Raw genomic sequence first — 27,522 nt, 5'->3', positions numbered from 1 at the left:
CGCATAATGTTATTATTGAGGTCTTTGGGGTCTATACAGATGCGGAGCTCGCCAGAGGGCTTCTTGACACACACCATGGAGCTGACCCATGGCGTGGGCTCCGTGACCCTGGATAGGGCCCCTTGGTCCTGGAGATCCTGCAGCTGCAGCTTGAGGCGGTCTTTAAGTGGCGCAGGAACCCTGCGAGGTGCGTGAACGACCGGGATGGCGTCCAGTTTGAGGCGAATTCGGTAGGTGTATGGCAGTGTTCCCATGCCTTCGAATGCCTCCTGGTTGTGGGCGAGGAGCGATTGGAGCTGTGCGTTGAACTCAGCATCCGGGAAGTCAGACGTGCCGTCTGGAGAGAGAGAAAGTATTTGTTGCACAAGGTGGAGAGCCTTACATGCCTGTGCGCCCAGCAGGGAGTCCTTCGATGAGCCAACTATCTCGAACGAGAGTGTGGCCGTGTGTGTTTTGTGTGTCACCTGGAGCTGGCAGGGTCCCATGGCCGGGATAACGTTCCCGTTGTAGTCGACCATCTTGCACCGGGATGGCTGGATTGGTGGTCTGACCTTCATGGCGTAGAAGGCTGACCATGCTATGAGGTTGGCGGATGCGCCAGTGTCCAGGCGGAAAGTGATCGGCGATCGGTTGACCGTCAGGGTGGCACTCCATTCATCGGCCGGATTGATGGTGTTGACCTGGTTCGCATCAATGACCGCAACCCGGGAGGCGTCTTGGTCATCTGTGTCGTCGGTTTGGATGTCGTGATGTGGAGGCTGGATGGTCCGCGCGTGTCTGCGAGGTTGCCGGAGATGTGGAAGATCCACAGGTTGAGCCGCTCGACAGTAGGCAGCGTAGTGGCCCACCTTGCCACAGCGTAGGCATTGTCGGGTTTTTGCAGGACATTGCCCGTTTAAATGTGCAGCTCCACAGTTGCCGCACGTCATGACGTCATGGCGTTCGTTACGCCACTGCGCATGTGCAGTTCGGTCTTGCGTCGAGCGCGCCTGCGCAGTGCGTCCCTCAATGTTGCCGTTGGTTTTGGCGCGCCCAAACGCGGGAGGCCTCAAAAAGCGCGCGAAACGGCCGCCCTCGTCCGGGCCGCGGGCCGGGAGAAACTCGATTGCCTGATGCGTTTGGCCTCGTGGGCGGCCTGGCTTGCCGATTCGATCGCTTGGGACCCCCTGTGTGCCGATTCGGTCGCCTGAAATTGGGCATAGCGGCTGGTCGCATTTTCATGCAGGACACAGGCTTCCACTGCAGATGCCTTTAATTTTTAGAAGCTGCTGGCGTAGGCCACTGGAGGCAACGCCAAAAACGATCTGGGCCCGGATCATGGACTCTGAGGTGGTACCGTAACCGCAGGACTGCGCGAGTATGTGGAGGTGTGTCAGGAAAGACTGAAAGAGCTCATCCATACCTTGTAGGCGCTGCTGAAAGATATACCTCTCAAAGCTTTCTTGACCTCAATGTTGAAGTGCTGGTCGAGCTTGAGGATGACCATGTCATATTTAGATTTGTTCTCGCCTTCTGCGAACACCAAGGAGTTGTATACATCGATGGCGTGCTGACCTGCGGTAGTGAGGAGCATGGCAATCTTTGTTTCGTCCGAGGCGCCCTGTTTTTCGTTGGCTCGCATGAACAGTTCAAATCGCTGCTTGAAGAGCTTCCAGTTGGTGCCCAGGTTCCCAGCGACTTGCAACGGCTGCGGTTTGTTGTGGGTGTCCATGGCTCAGGATGGCAGATATGCCGGTAAGTATAGATTTACTCACTGGTACCATGTGGTGTTGGGTGCTCTGAGGTACAGACAAACCAACACGGTTGCGATTGGTACAACGCAGTTTTATTCCAACTAGTTATTTACACATCTGTCTTGGTACTCAGCACGTGGTGACTGTGTGAGTGTCTTGTTAATGAGGTCCTGGCCCTGTGCTGTCTCCAGATGGACTGGCCAGCAGGTGTTGTGTTTCTTGTCTTATACTGTGTCTGCTCTTGTCTGTGATTGGCTGTCGTGTTATGTGTGCTAATTGGTCTGTTGGTCTGTCTATCATGATGTGTGTGTTGTGATGTGTGTTTGAATATCATGACAAATATGACCATGCAAATTCAGTATCACACTCCCGCTTTCCCTCCATACCCCTTGATCCATTTAGCCACCAGGGCCATGTCAAGCTATCTCTTGACAACTCACCTCACCAACCTTGAGGAGAACTCCCCCGCCCCCCCGGCCAACCAGGCACCCGGACAATATAGCACTGGCACCCTGGCAGTACCCCTGACAGTGACACCGGGCCACCCTGACAGGTGCCAGGGTGGCAATTGCCATGCCCAGGTACCAATGGGAGTGTCAAGGTACCACCTAGTCCATGGCCACCCGAGGGTCTCCAATGGCCTGGTAAACCTCCCCCCCCCCCCCCCCCCCCCCCCCCAGGTGCCGTTAAATGTGGACCAGTACAAAGTGGCGCCCTTGCGAGGTCCCTCGGGCGCGGCCGTTGAGTCCCGGGTGCTGGCTGAATCTGGAGAACGTATATTTAAATGAGCTGTACACCAAGTTGGGCGTAACTAGGCTGCTGAATCGCATCCGTTAAATCATTAAAACAGAAAATGCTGGACAAACTCAGCAGGTCTGGCAGCATCTGTGGAGAGAGAAACAGTTTTTAAAAAAATCTTTTTATTCTCCACATTTTCTACAATTTCACCAAATAAACAACAAAAGAAAAACAAACATGATAACTATCCCCCAGAAACAACACCCCCCTCAATGTACAATCCAATACATCCATTTGTGCATTCCAGGTAAAAGTTAACAATAAAACAGTGAAACAGTAACCCCCCCCCCTTCACCCCCCCAATGTTCAATGGCAACCAGTTCCCAAAAGTGCATAACAAACAGTCCCCACGAATTGTAGAACCCTTCCTTCGTCCCCTTCAGCTCAAAATTCACCTTCTCAAGAGTCAAAAATTCATGTACGTCCCACCACCAAGCCGAGGCACAGAGCGATGAAGCTGACCGCCACCCCAATAGGACCTGCCTCCGGGCAATCAGCGAGGCGAAGGCTAAAACTTCTGCCCCCGCACCAGCCTGCAGCCTTGGCCGGTCCAACACCCCGAAAATGGCCACAGGTAGTACTCCCGAGATGATGCTTAGGACCTCCCTCCAATACCTCTCCAGCTTCGGACAGAACCAAAACATATGAACATGGTATGCGGGGCCCCTCACACATTGCTCACAGACATCCTCCACTCCCTCGAAGAGTCAGCTCATTATCGCCCTTGTGAGGTGCGCACTAAATATGACCTTCAGTTGTATCAGCCCCAACCTCGCGCATGAGGTTGAAACGTTCAACAGGATCTACTCCCATTTGGAAGCAAGTGGACGTATTAGTGAGAGGCAGCACGGTTTTGTGAAGGGGAGGTCGTATCTCACTAACTTGATAGAGTTTTTCGAGGTGGTCACAAAAATTATTGATGCAGGTAGGACAGTGGATGTTGTCTGTATGGACTTCAGTAAGGCCTTTGACAAGGTCCCCCATGGCAGACTGCTACAAAAGGTGAAGTCACATGGGATCAGGGGTGAGCTGGCAAGATGGATACAGAACTGGCTAGGTCATAGAAGGCAGAAAGTAGCAATAGAAGGGTGCTTTTCTAATTGGAGTGCTGTGACTAGTGTGTTCCGCAGGGATCAGTGCTGGGACCTTTGCTGTTCGTAGTATATATAAATGATTTGGAGGAAAATGTAACTGGTCTGATTAGTAAGTTTGCGGTCCTCACAAAGATTGGTGGAATTATAGATAGCGATGAGGACTGTCAGAGGATACAGCAGGATTTAGATTGTTTGGAGGCTTGGGCGGAGAGATGGCAGATGGAGTTTAATCCGGACAAATGTGAGGTAATGCATTTTGGAAGGTCTAATACAGGTAGGGAATATACAGTGAATGATAGAACCGTCAAGAGTATTGACAGTCAGAGAGATCTAGGTGTACAGGTCCACAGGTCACTGAAAGGGGCAACACAGGTGGAGAAGGTAGTCAAGAAGGCATACGGTATGCTTGCTTTCATTGGCCGGGGCATTTAGTATAAAAGTTGGCAAGTCATGTTGCAGCTGTACAGAACTTTAGTTAGGCCACACGGAGTATAGTGTTCAATTCTGGTCGCCACACTACCAGAAGGATGTGGAGGCTTTAAAGAGACTGCAGAAGAGATTTACCAGGATGTTGCCTCCTACGGAGGGCATTAGCTATGAGGAAAGTTGAATAAACTTGGTTTGTTCTCACTGGAACGACGGAGGTTGAGGGGCGACCTGATAGAGGTCTACAACATTATGAGGGGCATAGACAGAGTGGATATTCAGAGGCTTTTTCCCAGGGTAGAGGGGTCAATTACTAGGGGGCATAGGTTTAAGGTGCGAGGGGCAAGGTTTAGAGGAGGTGCACGAGGCAAGTTTTTTTACACAGAGGGTAGTGGGTGCCTGGAACTCGCTGCCGGAGGAGGTGGTGGAAGCAGGGACAATAGTGACGTTTAAGGGGCATCTTGCCAAATACATGAATAGGATGGGAATAGAGGGATACGGACCCCGGAAGTGTAGAAAATTTTAGTTTAGACGGACAGCATGGTCGGCGCAGGCTTGGAGGGCCGAAGGGCCTGTTCCTGTGCTGTACTTTACTTTGTTCATGTTCTTTGTTCACTCTTCATAGCACTTCATACCACAAACCTTCTTCCATTACCTCCCCCAACCCTTCATCTCACTTGGCCTTAATCCCTTCCATAGACACCCTATCCTCTTCCAGAATCTTCCCATAAATCGTCGACATCACCCCCTTCTCCAACCCTCCTGCCGACAGTACCTCTTCCAAAAATGAGGGGGCGATGCTATCGGAAAGCTCGGAACCTCCTTCCTTGCGAAGTCTCAGAGCTGCAGGAACCAAAACCCTTCCCCTTGCCCCAGTCCATACTTCTCCCCCAACACTTCCAATCTCGCAAAACGTCCCCCCAGGAACAGGGCTTTCAATACCATGACCCTCTCCCTCCTCCCATCTCCGAAACTGCCCATCCAGCCTTCCTGGCTCAAACCTATGATTCCTCCTGATTGGCATCTCCCCTGACCCAACCCCTCAGCTGTCTCCAAATCTTCAGTGTTGCCACCATCACCGGACTCCCAGAGTACTTACCCAGGGCCACCGGAAGCGGTGCCGTTACCAGTGCCCTCAACCCCGACCCCCGACTCAGACCTTCCTCCATCCTAACCCACTTCCTTGAAGAATGTCTTCGGTAAAAAGACCGGCAGGCACTGGAACAAAAACAAAAATTGTGGCAACACATTCATTTTAATCACCTGCATCCGACCTCCAGTGACACAGGGGGGTTGTCCCACCTTGTCAAGTCCGCTTTCACCCTCCCCACCAAGCTAGTAAAATTGTACCTGCGGAGCCCCCACCCCTCCCCAGTTCCATGCCACCTGCACCCCCAAATACCTGAAGTGGATTGCTGCCCTGCGAAATGGCAGCCCCCCCCCCCCCGACCCCCGTCTGGGACAGTACAAAATACTCACTCCTCTCCAAATTTATTTTATATCCTGAAAACGAACCAAAAATTTGGAGAAGCCCCATTATGTTCCCCACCGACGTACGCGGCTTAGAAACATACAACAACAAATCGCCGCGGACAAGGATATCTCATGTTCCCCACCCCCACCATCCCCTTGCAATCCTGAACTCCTTAAAGCGATGGCCAATGGCTCTATTGCTAATGCAACTAACAGGGGGGCACATAGGACACCCCTCCCTGCCTGACACCCTGGTGCAGAGCAAAGTACCCCGAGCTCATATTATTTGTGCGGACACTTGCCATCGCTTTCCTATATAATAGCTGTATACATTCCGTAAATCATGGCCCAAACCCGAATCTCTCTAGGACCGTCATCGAGTACCCCCACTCTGCCCGATCGAACGCCTTTTCCACATCTAGCGCCACCACCACCTCCGTCTCCTTTACCTCGGCCGGTGTCATGATTACATTTACTGATCTCCTGATATTCAAAAACAGTTGCCTTCCTTTCACAAACTCTATCTGATCTTCTCCTATTACCTTCGGGAGGCTTCCCCCCCAGCCTAGCCACCAGCACCTTCGCCAGTATCTTGGCATCTACATTCAGTAGCGTTATAGGCCTATACAACCCATACTCGGTCGGGTCCTTGTCTTTCTTGAACAGCAGGGAGATCAAAGCCTGTCCCAATATTTGTGGTAGCACTCCCTTCCCTATTGCCTCCTCAAACATCCCCAACATCAGCGGCGCCAATTTGTCTTTGGACTTCTTGTAATACTCCACAGGGAACCATTCCGGCCCTGCCGTCTTCCCCGATCGCATCTTTCCAATTGCCTCCTTTACCTCTTGTTCCCCCACCGACCCCTCCAACCTGGCCCTATCTTCCTCATCCAGCCTCAAATACTGCAACCCGTCCAGGAACTCCCTCATCTCTCGTATCTCTCTCGGTGGCTCATCCGATAAAGCTTTTCATAAAACTCCTCAAACACCCTGGGCTGGATTCTGTGATTTGCAGACGCCAGCATGGGAGCAGTGGCGTTTAATGCCAGAAAAAACAGCGCAATAGCTGCACTGCTTCCGGGACCGTTGCGGGGTGGGGGCTCGCAGCTGCGCCGGGGAAACTCCCATGCCAAAAACGCCTAGAGAATGGCCATGTCCGTGGCCGCGCATGCGCACGGCGGTGGCCTGTGGCAGCTGCGGCATGCAACGTGACGCCGGTCGTGGGCAGACCCGGCCTGGCAAATAATGTCCCCCAGTAACCCCCCTCGCCACCCCCGGACCAACCCCACCAGTTGGCCCTCGCCGAAGCTACACCTGGCCAGTGGCATGGCTCCCCCCCCCCCCGACTGTGGCGGCGCTGGACACATGCTGCAGCCGCCACGCGGGGTCCATGAAAGAAAATACGATAAGTATGCTGCGCCGTCGGGAACTTGGCCCATTGGGGGCGGAGCATCGGGGGAGGGCCTCAGGTGGTGTCCTGAGGCCGTCCATACGGTGTGTGGCATACTCCTCGAATTTGCCGTTTTTGAGGGGACGGAGAACATAGAACATAGAACATAGAAAATACAGCACAGAACAGGCCCTTCGGCCCACGATGTTGTGCCGAACCTTTGTCCTAGATTAATCATAGATTATCATTGAATTTACAGTGCAGAAGGAGGCCATTCGGCCCTTTGAGTCTGCACCAGCTCTTGGAAAGAGCACCCTACCCAAGGTCAACACCTCCACCCAACACCAAGGGCAATTAGGACATTAAGGGCAATTTATCATTGGCCAATTCACCTAACCCGCACATCTTTGGATTGTGGGAGGAAACCGGAGCACCCGGAGGAAACCCACGCGGACACGGGGAGGACGTGCAGGCTCCGCACAGACAGTGACCCAAGCCGGAATCGAACCTGGGACCCTGGAGCTGTGAAGCAATTGTGCTATCCACAATGCTACCGTGCTGCCCTTGAGAACAAATAAATCTACACTATATCATTTAACCGTAATCCATGTACCTATCCAATAGCTGCTTGAAGGTCCCTAATGTTTCCGACTCAACTACTTCCACAGGCAGTGCATTCCATGCCCCCACTACTCTCTGGGTAAAGAACCTACCTCTGATATCCCTCCTATATCTTCCACCTTTCACCTTAAATTTATGTCCCCTTGTAATGGTTTGTTCCACCCGGGGAAAAAGTCTCTGACTGTCTACTCTATCTATTCCCCTGGTCATCTTATAAACCTCTATCAAGTCGCCCCTCATTCTTCTCCGTTCTAATGAGAAAAGGCCTAGCACCCTCAACCTTTCCTCGTAAGACCTACTCTCCATTCCAGGCAACATCCTGGTAAATCTTCTTTGCACCTTTTCCAAAGCTTCCACATCCTTCCTAAAATGAGGCGACCAGAACTGTACACAGTACTCCAAATGTGGCCTTACCAAAGTTTTGTACAGCTGCATCATCACCTCACGGCTCTTAAATTCAATCCCTCTGTTAATGAACGCGAGCACACCATAGGCCTTCTTCACAGCTCTATCCACTTGAGTGGCAACTTTCAAAGATGTATGAACATAGACCCCAAGATCTCTCTGCTCCTCCACATTGCCAAGAACTCTACCGTTAACCCTGTATTCCGCATTCATATTTGTCCTTCCAAAATGGACAACCTCACACTTTTCAGGGTTAAACTCCATCTGCCACTTCTCAGCCCAGCTCTGCATCCTATCTATGTCTCTTTGCAGCCGACAACAGCCCTCCTTACTATCCACAACTCCACCAATCTTCGTATCGTCTGCAAATTTACTGACCCACCCTTCAACTCCCTCATCCAAGTCATTAATGAAAATCACAAACAGCAGAGGACCCAGAACTGATCCCTGCGGTACGCCACTGGTAACTGGGATCCAGGCTGAATATTTGCCATCCACCACCACTCTCTGACTTCTATCGGTTAGCCAGTTCGTTATCCAACTGGTCAAATTTCCCACTATCCCATGCCTCCTTACTTTCTGCATAAGCCTACCATGGGGAACTTTATCAAATGCCTTACTAAAATCCATGTACACTACATCCACTGCTCTACCTTCATCCACATGCTTGGTCACCTCCTCAAAGAATTCAATAAGATTTGTAAGGCAAGACCTACCCCTCACAAATCCGTGCTGACTATCCCTAATCAAGCAGTGTCTTTCCAGATGCTCAGAAATCCTATCCTTCAGTACCCTTTCCATTACTTTGCCTACCACCGAAGTAAGACTAACTGGCCTGTAATTCCCAGGGTTATCCCTAGTCCCTTTTTTGAACAGGGGCACGACATTCGCCACTCTCTAATCCCCTGGTACCACCCCTGTTGACAGTGAGGACGAAAAGATCATTGCCAACGGCTCTGCAATTTCATCTCTTGCTTCCCATAGAATCCTTGGATATATCCCGTCAGGCCCGGGGGACTTGACTATCCTCAAGTTTTTCAAAATGCCCAACACATCTTCCTTCCTAACAAATATTTCCTCGAGCTTACCAATCTGTTTCACACTGTCCTCTCCAACAATATCGCCCCTCTCATTTGTAAATACAGAAGAAAAGTACTCGTTCAAGACCTCTCCTATCTCTTCAGACTCAATACACAATCTCCCGCTACTGTCCTTGATCGGACCTACCCTCGCTCTAGTCATTCTCATATTTCGCACATATGTGTAAAAGGCCTTGGGGTTTTCCTTGATCCTACCCGCCAAAGATTGTTCATGCCCTCTCTTAGCTCTCCTAATCCCTTTCTTCAGTTCCCTCCTGGCTATCTTGTATCCCTTCAATGCCCTGTCTGAACCTTGTTTCCTCAGCCTTACATAAGTCACCTTTTTCCTCTTAACAAGACATTCAACCTCTCTTGTCAACCATGGTTCCCTCACTCGACCATCTCTTCCCTGCCTGACAGGGACATACATATCAAGGACACGTAGCACCTGTTCCTTGAACAAGTTCCACATTTCACTTGTGTCCTTCCCTGCCAGCCTATGTTCCCAACTTATGCACTTCAATTCTTGTCTGACAACATCGTATTTACCCTTCCCCCAATTGTAAACCTTGCCCTGTTGCACGTACCTATCCCTCTCCATTACGAAAGTGAAAGTCACAGAATTGTGGTCACTATCTCCAAAATGCTCCCCCACTAACAAATCTATCACTTGCCCTGGCTCATTACCCAGTACTAAATCCAATATTGCCCCTCCTCTGGTCGGACAATCTACATACTGCGTTAGAAAAGCTTCCTGGACACACTGCACAAACACCACCCCATCCAAACTATTTGATCTAAAGAGTTTCCACTCAATATTTGGGAAGTTAAAGTCGCCCATGACTACTACCCTATGACTTCTGCACCTTTCCAAAATCTGTTTCCCAATCTGTTCCTCCACATCTCTGCTACTATTGGGGGGCCTATAGAAAACTCCTAACAAGGTGACTGCTCCTTTCCTATTTCGGACTTCAACCCATACTACCTCAGTAGGCTGATACTCCTCGAACTGCCTTTCTGCAGCTGTTATACTATCTCTAATTAATAATGCCACCCCCCCACCTCTTTTACCACCCTCCCTAATCTTATTGAAACATCTATAACCAGGGACCTCCAACAACCATTTCTGCCCCTCTTCTATCCAAGTTTCCGTGATGGCCACCACATCGTAGTCCCAAGTACCGATCCATGCTTTAAGTTCACCCACCTTATTCCTGATGCTTCTTGCGTTGAAGTATACACACTTCAACCCCTCTCCGTGCCTGCAAGTACTCTCCTTTGTCAGTGTTCCCTTCCCCACTGCCTCATTACACGCTTTGGCGTCCTGAATATCGGCTACCTTAGTTGCTGGACTACAAATCCGGTTCCCATTCCCCTGCCAAATTAGTTTAAACCCTCCCGAAGAGTACTAGAAAACCTCCCTCCCAGGATATTGGTGCCCCTCTGGTTCAGATGCAACCCGTCCTGCTTGTACAGGTCCCACCTTCCCCAGAATGCGCTCCAATTATCCAAATACCTGAAGCCCTCCCTCCTACACCATTCCTGCAGCCACGTGTTCAACTGCACTCTCTCCCTATTCCTAGCCTCGCTATCACGTGGCACCGGCAACAAACCAGAGATGACAACTCTGTCTGTCCTGGCTTTTAACTTCCAGCCTAACTCCCTAAACTTGTTTATTACCTCCACACCCCTTCTCCTACCTATGTCGTTGGTACCAATGTGCACCACGACTTCTGGCTGCTCCCCCTCCCCCTTAAGGATCCTGAAGACACGATCCGAGACATCCCTGGCCCTGGCACCCGGGAGGCAACATACCTTTCGGGAGTCTCGCTCGCGACCACAGAATCTCCTATCTATTCCCCTAACCATTGAATCTCCTACAACTATTGCTTTTCTATTCTCCCCCCTTCCCTTCTGAGCCCCAGAGCCAGACTCAGTGCCAGAGACCTGGCCGCTAGGGCCTTCCCCCGGTAGGTCATCCCCCCCCAACAGCATCCAAAACGGTATACTTGTTTTGAAGGGGAACGGCCACGAGGGATCCCTGCACTTTCTGCCTGTTTGTTTTTTTCCCCCTGACTGTAACCCAGCTATTCTTGTCCTGTACCTTGGGTGTGGTTACCTCCTTGTAACTCTTCTCAATCACCCCCTCTGCCTCACGGATGATCCGAAGTTCATCCAGCTTCAGCTCCAGTTCCCTAACACGGTCTTTGAGGAGCTGAAGTTGGGTGCACTTCCCGCAGGTATAGTCAGTGGGGACACCGGTGGTATCCCTCACCACCCACATCCTACAGGAGGAGCATGTAACTGGCCTAGCCTCCATCCCCTCTTACCTGACAGAATATAGCTGCCCTGTGGACTAACTAGATCTCCGCCCTCCGACCCTGCTCTCAGTCAGCTACACTTTCTGTAAACTCCTGGCTCTCTTCGCACTCTTTGCGGAAATGTCGGAAACAAAATGAAAGGAGCGCCTTGCTCCCTCCTCACCTAACTCCCTCGGTCACCAAACTCTCACTATCGCACTCAAATGCACCAAATTCAGCACTCCCTCAGTCACCAAACTCTCACTATAGCACTCAAATGCACCAAATTCAGCACTCCCTCGGTCACCAAACTCTCACTATCGCACTCAAATGCACCAAATTCAGCACTCCCTCAGTCACCAAACTCTCACTATAGCACTCAAATGCACCAAATTCAGCACTCCCTCAGTCACCAAACTCTCACTATAGCACTCAAATGCACCAAATTCAGCACTCAGTGCAAACAAAGTCTGCACTGTAGGGGATCACTTTTATACTGTGAATCTCGCCTCTGAAAACTGGCCTAATCCAATTAACTAATTAACAAGCTCCAGCTGCAAGTGCCTACAAGTAGAAGCCGGTTTAAAGCTTATTGAACATTCACCTTCTTCTAAACCAAACAGCAACTTTTAAGTTAATTAACTAAATAAAAGAAAGACTAAACTTTAGATAAAAATGAAGCCTTATACTCCCTCGGTCACCAAACTCTCACTATCGTACTCAAATGCACCAAATTCAGCACTCAGAGCATTGCAAAAGCGACGCCGCCCCCGATTTTGGTGCAAACTGGGATTTTCCGGCCGATTGTGATTTTGCCATCGGTGACCGGAGAATCTCCCCCCCCCCTATTAATCTGCTCCGGAGCCACCACCAATTTCCCCATCCTATCCCACACCTGGACTATCTCCCTCACCACCGCCTCCCTCCTAAGTTGGCCTGCCAACATGCGTCCCATCTTCTCCCCGTATTCATAAACCGCTCTCCTCGCCCGTCTCAATTGGCTCACCGTCTTCCCTGTAGACAACTGGTCAAACCTAGCCTGGAGCACTCCTTCCTCCTGTCCTGAAGAGCTGAATCTGCATCCCCGCATACCTCTTAACCACCCCCAACTTCTCCTCCACCAGCTTTTGACACTCCGCCCACCTCTTTATCCACCTGGAGGACTCCGCTGTGCGCATGCACATTCTCTGACCTGGAAGTGCAGGGGCCCGTATCTGCAGCAAAAGCTGTGAGCTTCCCAATGGTTCACTGCTGGCCCCCTGCAGGGCTATGGATATGTGGCCCTTGCACGCCAGTTTTTCTGTCGATGAAAGGCCACAGTTTTTACGACAGCGTGGGGACATAGTCCCAATATCGGAGAATCCAGCCCCCAGTTATTTGAGTTGTAGGTCACCCTCAACTTAGCTGGGTACACTGCACCAAACCTCACACCACTGCTGCAGAGTACCGCCTTAGCTCGACCGAAGGCTGCCCGCCTTCTCAACAGCTCCACGGTTAAGTCCTGGTATATGCATATACCAACTCCTGCCCACTGCACCGCCTGCTTCTGCTTCACCCAACTCAGGACCTTCTCCTTCACATGAAGAAGCAAATTATTACTGCCTTTGGTGGTTCATTCGCCTTTGGTTTAGGGCGCAACGGCCGATGAGCCCGATCCAGCTCATGCCAGGAGGGATATTCCCCCTCCCCAGCAGCTCTGCCAACATCTTGGCAAAGTACTCAGTCGGCCTCGGGCCCTCCACCCCTTCGGGCAGACCCACAATTCTTAAGTTCTGCCACAGCACAATATTAATGTGGGGCGGGCTGGTGTGGAACAAGTCAGCTCCTTATCTACTTTGCATTTGGGGCAGGAGGTGGGGGAGGCGATCTCTCTCGTCCCCTCGATATTATGCTGCTCATTAACTCTGTTTCGCTCTTTGCAGATGCTACCTGGCCTGCTGAGATTTTCCAGCACTTTTTTGTTCTTATTTCCAATTTCCAGCATCTAATGTATTCTGCTTGTGTATTCGTAGCCTAATATCTCCTCATGTGCTCAGTGTCTTGGGCCATTTTACAATGTTCAGGGCACTATCGGGGGCCTGTTTGACTCAGTTGGCTAAATGGCTAACTCGTGGATCAGATCAACGTCAACAGCATGGGATTTGGTGTCATAGAGGTTTACAGCACAGAAAGCGACCATTTGGCCCATTGTATCTGTGCCGGCCGTCAAGCATCTATTCTAAGCCCATTTTCCAGCACTTGGTTCATCGCCTTGTATGCTGTGGTGCTACAAGTGCTCATCTAAATGCTTCATAAAAGTTGTGAGGGTTCCCACCTCTACCATCCTTTCAGACAGTCCAGATTCCCACCATCCTCTGGGTGAAAACGCTTTCCCCCAAATCCGCTCTGAATCGCCAGCCCCTGACGTTAAATCTATGTCCCCTGGTTATTCATCCTTCCACTAAAGCGGAAAGGTTTCTCCCTATCTACGTCTCTCACAATTTTGCACACCTCTATCAGGTCCCCCGTCAAGTTTGATCCCTGTTCTGGCTGAGGCAGACTTGGGGCCTGCGTCCTCACCCCATCTCATGCTAAAAAAATCAAAACACTCATTCAGGGTTCAGCGAATGATTGCCAAGGCCTCCTTTTGGGCAGAGAACTGAAGAAGAAAAGGGCACTATATAAATGCAAGCTGTTGTTCGTAGTGTTAATAACAAAGAAGGACTTGCACTTACATAGCGCCTTTTGCAACTTCAAGTCACATCCTCTCTCCCCCCCCCGCCCGGCCCCCAAGTGCTTTGCAGCCACTAAAGAAGGATTTTATGTGTAGTCTCTCGCTTGTAATGTAGGAAACGATGTAACCAATTTGTGGACAACAGGGTCTGACAAACAGCAACTTCAGAACGATCAGATAAACCCATTTTTCAGTCACGTGGGTTGGGGGGAAATATACTGCCTGGAAATCAGAAGGAACTGCCTGCTCTTTCAGAATAGTGGTCCCAGGAACAGTGATGTCCAACTGAGGGGGTAGTCTCGGTTTGATATCTCATCTGAAAGATGGCTTAGTTTTTGAGTTTAGCTCAGTGGAAGGAAACTTCACTACCTTCTCGCATTCGCTGCTTATAGTCATAGAATTAACAGAATTTACAGTGCAGAAGGAGGCCATTCGGCCCATCGAGTCTGCACCGGCTCTTGGAAAGAGCACCCTACCCAAGGTCAACACCTCCACCTTATCTCCATAACCCAGTAACCCCACCCAGCACTAAGGGCAATTTTGGACACTAAGGGCAATTTATCATGGCCATTCCACCTAGCCTGCACATCTTTGGACTGTGGGAGGAGACAGGAGCACCCGGAGGAAACCCACACACACATGGGGAGGATATGCAGACTCCGCACAGACAGTGACCCAAGCCGGAATCGAACCAGGGACCCAGGAGCTGTGAAGCAATTGTGCTATCCACAATGCTACCGTGCTGTCGTGGCATTATTTAGAAGTTTGATTGCAGTTTTGGGCCCTGTATCTAAGGAAGGATGTTCTGGCCTTAGAAAGAGTCTAGAGCAGTTTCACAGGAATGATCCCTGGAATGAAGAGCTTGTCATATGAGGAACGGTTAGGACTCTGGGTCTGTACTCGTAGTTTAGAAGGATGAGGGGGGATCTTATTGAAGCTTACAGGATACTGAGAGGCCTGGATAGAGCGGACGTGAAGAGGATGTTTCCACTAGTAAGAGAAACTGGAACCCGAGGACACAATCTCAGACTAAAGGGACGATCCTTGAAAACAGAGATAAGGAGGAATTCCTTTCGCCAGAGGGTGGTGAATCTGGAACTCTTTTCTGCAGAAGGCTGTGGAGGCCAAATCACTGAGTTTGTTTAAGACAGAAATAGATACGTTCTTAATAGGAGAGCATGGGTTATAAGGAGAGGGCAGGAGAATGGGGATGCAAAACATATCAGCAATGATTGAATGCCGGAGTAGACTCGATGGGCCAAATGGCCCAATGCTGCTCCTATGTCTTATGGTCTTATGGCATATAATTTTCAAAACTGAATATTTTTCTTTTTAATAATTGTATACTTGACCTTTTGTTGATGTTCCATTCATGTCAGTAAGGTTAATGACTCTGTTACTTGTAGCCAAGGAAAACCTGGACAAGAACAGTCCAAGACCAGCAAAGGAAAATGCATTCCGGAACACTGGGATAAATCAGTTCCTACAGACACGGACTATAAGGTAGAATAATTTGCTGGTAGAGTTGTTATGAGGGAAGAATTGTGTGTTGCGGAGGTATACATTCAGCCCATCATCTCTCCAAAGGAGCAAATTACCTATTGCCTCTCCCCCACCTTCTCCAAATAACTCTGTACATTCCTCCTTTTCAGATCATAATTCAGTTCCTTTAAACTGCCTCCATCACACTCTCAGACAGTGTATTCCAGATCCTAACCACTCGCTGTGTGAATCTGTCTCCACCACACTCTCAGACAGTACATTCCAGATCCTAACCACTCGCTGTGTGAATCTGTCTCCAGCACATTCTCAGACAATACATTCCAGATCCTAACCACTCGCTGTGTGAATCTGTTTCCACCACACTCACAGACAGTACATTCCAGATCCTAACCACTTGCTGTGTGAATGTGCCTCCACCACACTCTCAGACAGTGTATTCCAGATCCTAACCACTTGCTGTATGAATCTGCCTCCACCACACTCACAGACAGTGCATTCCAGATCCTAACCACTCGCTGTGTGAATCTGACTTCACCACACTCTCAGACAGTATATTCCAGATCCTAACCACTCACTGTGTGAATCTGCCTCCACCACACTCTCAGACAGTACATTCCAGATCCTAACCACTCGCTGTGTGAATCTGCCTCCACCACACTCACAGACAGTGCATTCCAGATCCTAACCACTCGCTGTATGAATCTGCCTCCACCACACTCACAGACAGTGCATTCCAGATCCTAACCACTCGCTGTGTGAATCTGACTTCACCACACTCTCAGACTGTATATTCCAGATCCTAACCACTCACTGTGTGAATCTGCCTCCACCACACTCTCAGACAGTACATTCCAGATCCTAACCACTCACTGTGTGAATCTGCCTCCACCACACTCTCAGACAGTGCATTCCAGATCCTAACCACTCGCTGTATGAACCTGCCTCCACCACACTCACAGATAGTGCATTCCAGATCCTAACCACTCGCTGTGTGAATCTGACTTCACCACACTCTCAGACAGTACATTCCAGATCCTAACCACTCACTGTGAATCTGTCTCCACCACACTCACAGACAGTACATTCCAGATCCTAACCACTCGGTGTGTGAATCTGACTTCACCACACTCTCAGACAGTATATTCCAGATCCTAACCACTCACTGTGTGAATCTGCCTCCACCACACTCTCAGACAGTACATTCCAGATCCTAACCACTCGCTGTGTGAATCTGCCTCCACCACACTCACAGACAGTGCATTCCAGATCCTAACCACTCGCTGTATGAATCTGCCTCCACCACACTCACAGACAGTGCATTCCAGATCCTAACCACTCGCTGTGTGAATCTGACTTCACCACACTCTCAGACTGTATATTCCAGATCCTAACCACTCACTGTGTGAATCTGCCTCCACCACACTCTCAGACAGTACATTCCAGATCCTAACCACTCACTGTGTGAATCTGCCTCCACCACACTCTCAGACAGTGCATTCCAGATCCTAACCACTCGCTGTATGAATCTGCCTCCACCACACTCACAGACAGTGCATTCCAGATCCTGACCACTCGCTGTGTGAATCTGACTTCACCACACTCTCAGACAGTACATTCCAGATCCTAACCACTCACTGTGAATCTGTCTCCACCACACTCACAGACAGTACATTCCAGATCCTAACCACTCGCTGTGTGAAAATGTTTTTCCTCATGTTACCATTCCTTCTTTTGCCAATGACCTTAAATCTGTGTCCTCGTTATTCTTCCACGAGCGGGAACAGTTTATCCATCTTTACTCTGTCCACATGGTTCATGATTTTGAACATCCTCTCTCCAATCTCCCCTTAACCTTCTCTTCAAGAAAAACAATCCCAACTTCTCTAGACTTTGTAACTGAAGTTCCTCATCTCTTGAATCATTTTTGTGAGTCTTTTCCCCGCCCTCCCTAAAGCTTTCACATTTTTCCTAAAATGTGACACCCAGAACTGGACACTAACTCCAGTTGAGGCCGACTCAGTGTTTTATACACATTTAACATAACCACTTTACTCTATGCCCCTATTAATAAAGCCCAGAATACTATCTGCTTTATTAACTGCTCTCTCCACCTGCCCTGCCATTTTCACTGACTTATGCACATATACACTCAGGTCCCTTTGCTCCTGCACACCCTTAGTGGTCCCCTTTATTTTATATTTTCTCTCCATGTTCTTTCAACCTAAATAAATCACTTCATATTTCCCAGCATTGAATTTCATCTGCCACATCTCCACCCATTCACCATCCTCTTTATGTGAAGTTCTACACTATCCTCTTCATAGTTCACAATGCTTCCAAGGTTCATATCATCTGCACATTGTGAAATCATGCCCTGTACAACCTTGGTCTAGGCTATTTATATATATATATCAGAAAGAGCAGGTGTCCCATAAATAGCCTCTGTGGAACTTCACTATAAACCATCATCTAGCTAGAAAAAAATCCGTTAACCATTACACTGTTTCCTGTCACTCAGCCAATTTCATATCCATGTTGCTATGTCACTTTTATTCCATGAGCTCATAAGCCTGTTGTGACGCATGGTACCAAATGCCTTTTGAAAGTCCATGTGCACCACATTACCCTTATCAACCCTCTCTGTCACCTCCTCAAAACTCCAGCAAGTTAGTTAAACACGATTTAAAAAATCCATGCTGGCTTTCCTTAATTAACCCACATTTGCCGACTATTTATTTCAGCCCAGAATTATCGTATCGAGAAGTTTCCCCACCACCTTGTTTAAACTGGCTGGTCTGTATTTGTTGGGCTTATCTTTTACACCCTTTTTGGAACAAGGGTGTAACATTTGCAATTCCCAGTCCTCTGGCAACATTCTTGAATCTAAGGAAGACTGAAAAAATGACAGTCAGTCCCTCTGTAATTTCTACCCTAACTTCCCTCAGCATCCTTTGATGAATCTCAGCAGGGTCCTGGTTCAATATCCACTTCAAATACAGATAACCCATCCAGTACCATCTCTTCATCAATTTTAAATTCTCTTGGCTCAACTATTTTAATGGAGATTCTTGATAAACGTAATTGAGTTGTTCCCTCTGTTAGAATGGCTAAGCATTTGTGCAATAATATTAAAGCTAGTGATTCAAAACAAACCTGCTGGACTTTACCCTGGTGCTGTAAGACTTCTTACTAGCCCACCCCAGTCCAACGCCAGCATCTCCACATCAATAATATTGGCAGAGATTTGTCCCCGTGATCTTCGAAAAACCTGGGCCAGAATATTACGTTGGTTGAGCAGGCAAACACCCAACCAGACAGTGCATAAAATCGAGCGAGAAGATATCGGCAAGCGTTCCAACATTATTGTGCACAATATTTTGTTCGGTGAGCGTACGCGGAAGTCGGAAGCGCGCCTGCTAACAATGAAGCTGGAAATTGAGCCCATTAAGGAGTCATTTGAAAGTTGTTTTACATGGCCTGCCCATGTTTAAAGCTGGCGGATGGACCAATCAGCCTTCACGTTTTCGCTACAACTTCAATCCAGAGCGGGATGAAATATAATGAAAAAAAGATGCCGGGAATGGGTAGGTTTTATTTGACCCCTCAAAACCCACATCGTCCCAGTTTGGTGCATACACATTTATCAACACCACCAGTGCCCCGTCCAATGCCCCACTCACACTCACAATCTTCCACCCGGATCCCTTACTTCTTTCGCACTCACAAATCCCATTTTTTTGCTCATTAAAATTGTCACTCCCTTCGATTTCGAATCATACCCCGAGTGGAAAACCTGCCCAACCCACCCCTTCCTTAACCTAACATAGTCCTTCACGCGGAGGTGCTCAAACACCCGTGATCTTTTAACCTGCCCATTCAGTCCCCGGATGTTCCATGTTACCAGCCTTACCGGAGGCGTACGCCTCGATTCCCCTCTACCGTCGGGCTAAATTATTCTTTGTCCACTTGAGAGACCTGTGCAGGCCTCAGATTAGCGTCTCGTCTTACAGACAGCATCAGTGCAGGTGAGTGCACAAGACGCCGCAATGGGTGGAGCGCAGAGATCTTGGAGGGTTGTCCAGTTCGAGTGGAATTCTACAGCATGGTCACCTGACTGAGGGAGACGACAGCCACACAACCGCCTGATAAACTTTACATTGCAAAGAATCAAATGTTTATACTGGAGTAGATTGTGATGGAATCAAGCAGAGGCTAACTTTTGATATTGTTTTAAGCCCATTGTGTTTAAACGTGTTTACATTAGCAGCCCTCTGTGATTTGACTGTTAACCTTCTCTCTGCAGCTCATTCGCTTGCTGGAAACTTCAGAGGAATATAAACAGGTGCAGTCCCTCTTTCAGCGGACGATGAGGAATAGCGTGATTAGGAAAATCGAACGGATCCAAAACCTGGCCCTTTGGGAAGTTTTTCAATGGTTTGTAAAAGTTGCACCAGCTTTGCTTTTTAAATAAGGGTGGAGGGTAAACAGATTCCTGGGTGCCTGACCTTTCTAACAATTCAGCTGAGGAACTATTCTTCCTCTGAGTCTCAGCAGGATGGGATATGTATCACCCCTGGCCCCTCGCCTATCCCCCAAACCCTTCCTCTCCCCCAAACCCTTCCCAACCCTTTCCTACCTGACTCTGCCCAATAGGGTTTACCATCCTGGAACCAGCAGCAGTGGAACCTTGTGTTTCTCTCTCCCTCAGCAGTGGTAACGAGGCAAATTCTAGAACCCTTTTCAACGCTAAATAGGAACCCGAGACCTTCCTTGATGGTACAACTCGTCTCCAGAATATAAGGATTCCAGTAGTTGTTTATAAAAGGGATTGCCCCTGAAGTACAGAGAGAGTGTAGTGTGCTTGTCCTTCGGGCTCCCCTGTCAGTGCAATGCTGCTCACGTCCGTCCTGTTTGTATTTCTGAGACAGGCAGAAGGAACAGATGAAGAAGACCAGCAGTGGCACAGATGTGGCTGAGAAGCAGCTTTTCCATGGCACTGATCCCCAATATATCGAGGCCATCTGCCAGCAGAACTTTGACTGGAGGATCTGCGGTGTGCATGGAACCACCTATGGAAGAGGTACCTGCGAGTTTTCAAGATAGCTGCTTCCCTGACTTGGTGGCAGTGCTGTTTGATCCAAGTATGTTGCTGTGAGTGACCATGGCCCAGTGGATAGCCCCGCTCACCTCAGAGTCGGGAGGTGGTGAATTCAAGTCCTTGGAGACTTGAGCTTCAAAATCTCTGCCGACACTCTGGTACAGCAGTGAGGGGGAGTGCTATGCTGTCAGCCAGCGCCGTCTTTGGAGTGAAATATTAAAGTGGGGCCTCATCTGCTCTCGCGGGTGGACGTAAAAGATCCCTGATCAAAAAGAGCAAGCAGTGTTTTCCCTGGTGTAGCTAATATTTGTACCCAAACCAACATCACAATAACAGGCTATCTGACCTCTATCACATTCTTGCTTGTGTGCAAAGTGGCTACACTTGAGAAAGATACTAGACTGGCTGTACAGAATTTTGGGACGTTCTTTAGACCCTGAAAGATTCTATATAAATGCAAGTTCTTTCTTTCTTCAGGAAGCTATTTTGCCAGGGATGCGTCCTACTCCCACAATTACTGCCAACGTGGACGAACCACGATGACCATGTTTGTTGCCCGAGTTTTGGTGGGGCAGTTTGTGAAAGGATGCTCTTCTTACCTCCGACCACCCGAGAGAGATGGCACGAAGACCAGGTGTTATGACAGTTGCGTTAACGATGTCTCCAACCCATCCATATTCGTCATCTTCGAGAAACACCAGATCTATCCAGAGTACGTTATTGAATACAACAGTTAAGGAAAATTAAACCTGCTGAGGCAGGATATGGCCGTTCCACAGCTGCACCTTGAGGGAACCTGATCATTCGTCATCTCGATGTCTCCCTGTAGAACACACAAACGAATGATCTATTAGAAATTTATCCCATCTGGTTCACTTAAGTTGGCCTCTGCCTTCCTGTTTTGGCAAGACTGCCCAGACACTCCAAATTATAGTTTCTTTGTAGCATACTACCGAGAGGGTGGTTAAGAGTCAACCACATTGCTGTGGGTCTGGAGTCACATGTAGGCCAGGCGAGGCATTGATGGCAGATTTCCTTCCCTAAGCGAAGCAGATGGGTTATTAGATAATTTTGTAGTCATCACTGATACTAGTTTTTTAGTCCACATTTATTTAGTTAGCGGTGTTTAAATTTCTCAGTTGCCTAGGGTGGGATTCAAATCTAGGTCTTAATTGATTGATATTCCAGGCCTCTATATTACTAGCCCAGTAATAGAACTACTGTACTACATCAGCAGCTAACATAATTCACTTGGGATAATTAAGCTAACTCTGCTTTCTAACAAAAACCTTTCTTTGAGAGTGTCTCTTGCACTAACCCTCATTAAAATGATGCATATGAAATAGAGATTCGAAAAAGTGAAAATCTGCGGATGCTGGAAATCCAAAGCAAAAGTAGAAAATTTTGGGAAGTGCTTAGCTTCAGTGGCGAGAGAAACAGAATTTTATGTGGCAGTTGGAGCCCAGACCCAGTAGCTGGATAGTCAGGAGCAACTGCACCTCGGCCGTTTCCAACAGCCCTGGACAGGATTTTATGTATAATTGATTGCCTGACTTTTGCGCTCTTGCGCATCATGGCGCTTCAGTCCCAGTAGCGCCTACGAGAGCAGTGGTCATTTCTGGTACTGCAACAAAGTCCCAGAACAGATGTGAGTAGGGTTTGGCCCAATGGGTGCTTTACTTTTGCCAGGGCGGCCCTTGCCCTCTGAGGGGCTGGCCATAAGCCACAGGGTGCCTGATCAGGAAACGAAAATTTAACTCTAAATAAATGAATTCTCCAAGTGGGCAGTGCTGTTGAATTGGATGGGAGTTTCCAAGTGCCTGGCTCCCTTTGCCAACAGGGTGACATTTATAGCTGATAGGCTGTAGTGGGAGGTTTGGCACCGATATTCTTATTGTTCCTTTCCACCCCTTCGATTATAGCCAGTTATCGTTGCAGTACCAGAAATGACCACTGCTCTCGTAGGCGCTACTGGGACTGAAGCGCCATGATGCGCAAGAGCGCAAAAGTCAGGCAATCAATTATACATAAAATCCTGTCCAGGGCTGTTGGAAACGGCCGAGGTGCAGTTGCTCCTGACTATCCCCACCTCCCTGGAACTTAGGTGCCACCAGAGTGTGCCTGGCATTCTGCCCACAGAGGGTCCCCTTCTCCCCTCACCACTGGTTAAAATATTGGCAGTTTCAGCAAGAGTCCTTAAGATGCCCAAAATTGACCACAAAAACACCTCCATTGGCCTCCTTGCATGAAGTCCGTCCGTCCTCCCATCCTATTTCTCATCCCCACTCCCACTTCCCAGAACAATCCCTGAGGAGGCCCGTAACGCATCCCAGCCAACAATTAAGGTCAATGAGAACTGGAAGAGGTTAGAAATGAACATAGATTTCAAACAAATACAAAGCCAGGAAAATGTGGTGGTGGGAGAGAAAACATAACAAAAGGGAAGATCTGGGACAGGGTGGAGGGAGGGAGAGATTAAACCACAAAGGGGGTGGTAGTGGGACAAGAAAAGAAATGGAAAATGGTTCTAGGAAGGATGGAAATTGTTACAGAAAAATAGGAGGGAGGGAAGGAAGCATAGAAAACCTGATAGAACAAAGAGGAGATGGCTCCTCTGAAAAAATGTAATCCTGGACGGCACAGTGGCACAATGGTTAGCACTGCTGCCTCACAGCATTGACGACCCGGGTTTGATCCCGGCCCCGGGTCACTGTCCTTGTGGAGTTTGCACATTCTCCCCGTGTCTGCGTGGGTCTCATCCCCGCAAACCCAAAGATGTGCAGGGTAGGTGGATTGGCCACACTAAATTGTCCCTTATTTGAAAAAAAAATGAATTGGGTACTTAAAAATTTAACAAAGGAAAAAAACGAAAATTTAACTCTAAATAAATGAATTCTCCAAGTGGGCAGTGCTGTTGAATTGGATGGGAGTTTCCAAGTGCCTGGCTCCCTTTGCCAACAGGGTGACATTTATAGCTGATAGGCTGTAGTGGGAGGTTTGGCACCGATATTCTTATTGTTCCTTTCCACCCCTTCGATTATAGCCAGTTATCGATTGAGCTTTTCAGAAAGGGAAGGTCCAACAACCAAAGTCTGCATATCTCCAGTAGCACAGCGCAATGCCCCCAAGGTTCACCACAGGAGTTGTTTTAAAAAAAAGACTGGGCCATTTAAGGAGGTATTGGAACAGGTGACCAATGTCTTGATCAAAGAGGGAGGTTTTAAGGAGGAGAGAGGGGTAAGAGGTTTGAGGAGGAAATTCCAGAATTTTGGCCAAGGCAGCGGAAGCACCACCGTCAGGCTTGCACAGGAAGCTAGAATTGAGATTATGAGCTAGAACAGACAGGAGAGGAGAAAACATTTAAATATAAAACCAACGTGACTGCTGTATAACACTTAAAAGGAAGAGCGAGAATGAGGTGAGAGAGTGAGGGAGGGGGAGAGTGAGGGAGGGGGAGAGTGAGGGAGGGGGAGAGTGAGGGGGTGAGGGAGGGGGATGCGGATAGTGAGGGAGGTGAGGGGGTGAGTGAGGGAGGGGGATAGTGAGGGAGGGGGGTGGTGAGGGAGGGGGGTGGTGAGGGAGGGGGATGGTGAGGGGGGATGGTGAGGGGGGGATGGTGAGGGAGGGGGATGGTGAGGGAGGGGGATGGTGAGGGAGGGGGATGGTGAGGGAGGGGGATAGTGAGGGAGGGGGATAGTGAGGGAGGGGGATAGTGAGGGGGGGATAGTGAGGGGGGGATGGTGAGGGAGGGGGATGGTGAGGGAGGGGGAGAGTGAGGGGGGGATAGTGAGGGGGGGATGGTGAGGGAGGGGGATGGTGAGGGAGGGGGATGGTGAGGGAGGGGGATGGTGAGGGAGGGGGATAGTGAGGGAGGGGGATAGTGAGGGAGGGGGATAGTGAGGGGGGGATAGTGAGGGGGGATGGTGAGGGAGGGGGATGGTGAGGGAGGGGGAGAGTGAGGGGGTGAGGGAGGGGGATAGAATCATAGAAGTTTACAGCATGGAAACAGGCCCTTCGGCCCAACCAGTCCATGCCGCCCAGTTTTTACCATTAAGCTAGTCCCAGTTGCCCGCACTTGGCCCATAACCCTCTCTACCCATCTTACCCATGTAACTATCTAAATGTTTTTTAAAAGACACAATTGTACCCGCCTCTACTACTACCTCTGGCAGCCCATTCCAGACACTCACTACCCTCTGAGTGAAGAAATTGTCCCTCTGGGCCCTTCTGAATCTCTCCCCTCTCACCTTAAACCTATGCCCTCTAGTTTTAGACTCCCCTACCTTTGGGAAAAGATGTTGACTATCTACCTTATCTATGCCCCTCATTATTTTATAGACCTCTATAAGATCACCCCTAAGCCTCCTACGCTACAGGGAAAAAAGTCCCAGTCTATCCAGCCTCTCCTTATAACTCAAACCATCAAGTCCCGGCTACATCCTAGTAAATCTTTTCTGCACTCTTTCTAGTTTAATAATATCCTTTCTATAATAGGGTGACCAGAACTGCACACAGTATTCCAAGTGTGGCCGTACCAATGTCTTGTACAACTTCAACAAGACGTCCCAACTCCTGTATTCAATGTTCTGACCAATGAAACCAAGCATGCCGAATGCCTTCTTCACCACCCTGTCCACCTGCGACTCCACCTTCAAGGAGCTATGAACCTGTACTCCTAGATCTTTTTGTTCTATAACTCTCCCCAACGCCATACCATTAACTGAGTAGGTCCTGGCCTGATTCGATCTGCCAAAATGCATCACCTCACATTTATCTAAATTAAACTCCATCTGCCATTCGTCGGCCCACTGGCCTAATTGGTCAAGATCCCGTTGCAATCCTAGATAACCTTCTTCACTATCCACTGTGCCACCAATCTTGGTGTCATCTGCAAACTTACTAACCATGCCTCCTAAATTCTCATCCAAATCATTAATATAAATCACAAATAACAGTGGACCCAGCACCGATCCCTGAGGCACACCACTGGTCACAGGCCTCCAGTTTGAAAAACAACCCTCTACAGCCACCCTCTGTCTTCTGTCGTCCAGCCAATTTTGAATCCAATTGGCAACCTCACCCTGGATCCCGTGAGCTTTAACCTTTTGCAACAACCTACCATGCGGTACCTTGTCAAAGGCTTTGCTAAAGTCCATGTAGACAACGTCTACTGCACTGCCCTCATCTACCTTCTTGGTCACCCCCTCAAAAAACTCAATCAGATTTGTGAGACATAATTTTCCACGCACAAAGCCATGCTGACTGCCCCGAATCAGTCCTTGTCTCTCTAAATGCTTGTAGATCCTGTCTCTCAGAATACCTTCTAGCAACTTACCTACTACAGACGTTAGGCTCACCGGTCTGTAGTTCCCAGGCTTTTCCCTGCTGCTCTTCTTAAACAAGGGCACAACATTCGCCACTCTCCAATCTTCAGGCACCTCACCTGTGGCTGCCGATGATTCAAATATCTCTGTTAGGGGACCCGCAATTTCCTCCCTAGCTTCCCACAACATCCTGGGATACATTTCATCAGGTCCCGGGGATTTATCTACCTTGATGCGCTTTAAGACTTCTAGCACCTCCTCCTCTGTAATATGCACACTTCTCAAGACATCACTATTTATTTCCCTTAGTTTCCTAACATCCATGCCTTTCTCCACCGTAAATACCGATGAGAAATATTCATTCAGGATCTCACCCAACTCTTGTGGCTCTGCACATAGATGTCCTTGTTGATCCTTAAGAGGCCCTACTCTGTCCCTAGTTACTCTTTTTCCCTTTATGTATCTGTAGAATCTCTTTGGATTCTCCTTTGCATTATTTGCCAAAGCAATTTCATGTCCCCTTAAAAAAAAAACACTTAAAAGGAAAGTTAATGCTTTTTTTCTGGATTTTAATGTGTTTAGCTATCAGAGGGGGCAGAAACTTCAGATTGAACTTTTGTGCTTTAATTGTAAATCCATTTAACTGTTGAAAAAGAAAAAGAAAGAAAAATAAATGGTTAGTTTAAAAACTTCTAACAGTGTTTCTCCTTACTGGATGTGCTTAATGTCTGCCATCTTTACACACCCAGTCGCGAGTCCTGCAAATACAAACCATGTTGTGTACAAATATTACCAATCATTATGTGCAGCGCACTGTGGGCAAATGGTGCAGAAATTTCCCACAAGTTTTAAATAGGCCTCTCCTTTCTACAATTTACAGAAATTATTCACGGACAATTAGGAATGCTGGCCTTCCCAGTGACACCCACATCCTGTGAAATAATTCACACAGTGACTAGTTGGGATCTGGAATGCATTGTCTGAGAGTGTGGTGGAGACAGACTCACACAGCGAGTGGTTAGGATCTGGAATGTACTGTGAGAGTGTGGTGGAGACAGGTTCACACAGCGAGTGGTTAGGATCTGGAATGTACTGTCTGAGAGTGTGGTGGAGACAGATTCACACAGCGAGTGGTTAGGATCGGGAATGTACTGTCTGAGAGTCTGATGGGGACAGATTCACACAGCGAGTGGTTAGGGTCTGGAATGAACTGTCTGGGAATGTGATGGAGACAGGTTCACACAGCGAGTGGTTAGGATCTGGAATGTACTGTCTGAGAGTGTGGTGGAGACAGATTCACACAGTGAGTGGGTAGGATCTGGAATGTACTGTCTGAGAGTCTGATGGGGACAGATTCACACAGCGAGTGGTTAGGATCGGGAATGTACTGTCTGAGAGTCTGATGGGGACAGATTCACACAGCGAGTGGTTAGGATCTGGAATGTACTGTCTGAGAGTGTGGTGGTGACAGATTCACACAGCGAGTGGTTAGGATCGGGAATGTACTGTCTGAGAGTCTGATGGGGACAGATTCACACAGCGAGTGGTTAGGATCTGGAATGTAT

General features: G+C 48.7%; 1 protein-coding gene across 1 annotated transcript in view; it reads left to right on the top strand.

Moving 5' to 3' along the window:
- Window positions 1-22,623, top strand: part of LOC140394463 (protein mono-ADP-ribosyltransferase PARP12-like) — a 91,137-nt gene extending 68,514 nt beyond the window's left edge. Inside the window, exons 9-12 of the mRNA XM_072481759.1 lie at window positions 15,439-15,535; window positions 19,839-19,969; window positions 20,464-20,615; window positions 21,111-22,623. Coding sequence (XP_072337860.1) covers window positions 15,439-15,535; window positions 19,839-19,969; window positions 20,464-20,615; window positions 21,111-21,370 — 640 coding nt within the window. The 3' untranslated portion in view covers window positions 21,371-22,623. The remainder of the gene's footprint in view (window positions 1-15,438; window positions 15,536-19,838; window positions 19,970-20,463; window positions 20,616-21,110) is intronic.
- Window positions 22,624-27,522: the final 4,899 nt, after the last annotated feature.

This window comes from Scyliorhinus torazame, chromosome 2 (assembly GCF_047496885.1).
Source record: "Scyliorhinus torazame isolate Kashiwa2021f chromosome 2, sScyTor2.1, whole genome shotgun sequence".
In the NCBI taxonomy this organism is placed as follows: Eukaryota; Metazoa; Chordata; class Chondrichthyes; order Carcharhiniformes; family Scyliorhinidae; genus Scyliorhinus; species Scyliorhinus torazame.
The sequence above is the reverse complement of the archived record's forward strand: the minus strand, read 5'-3'. Positions and strand labels throughout refer to the sequence as shown.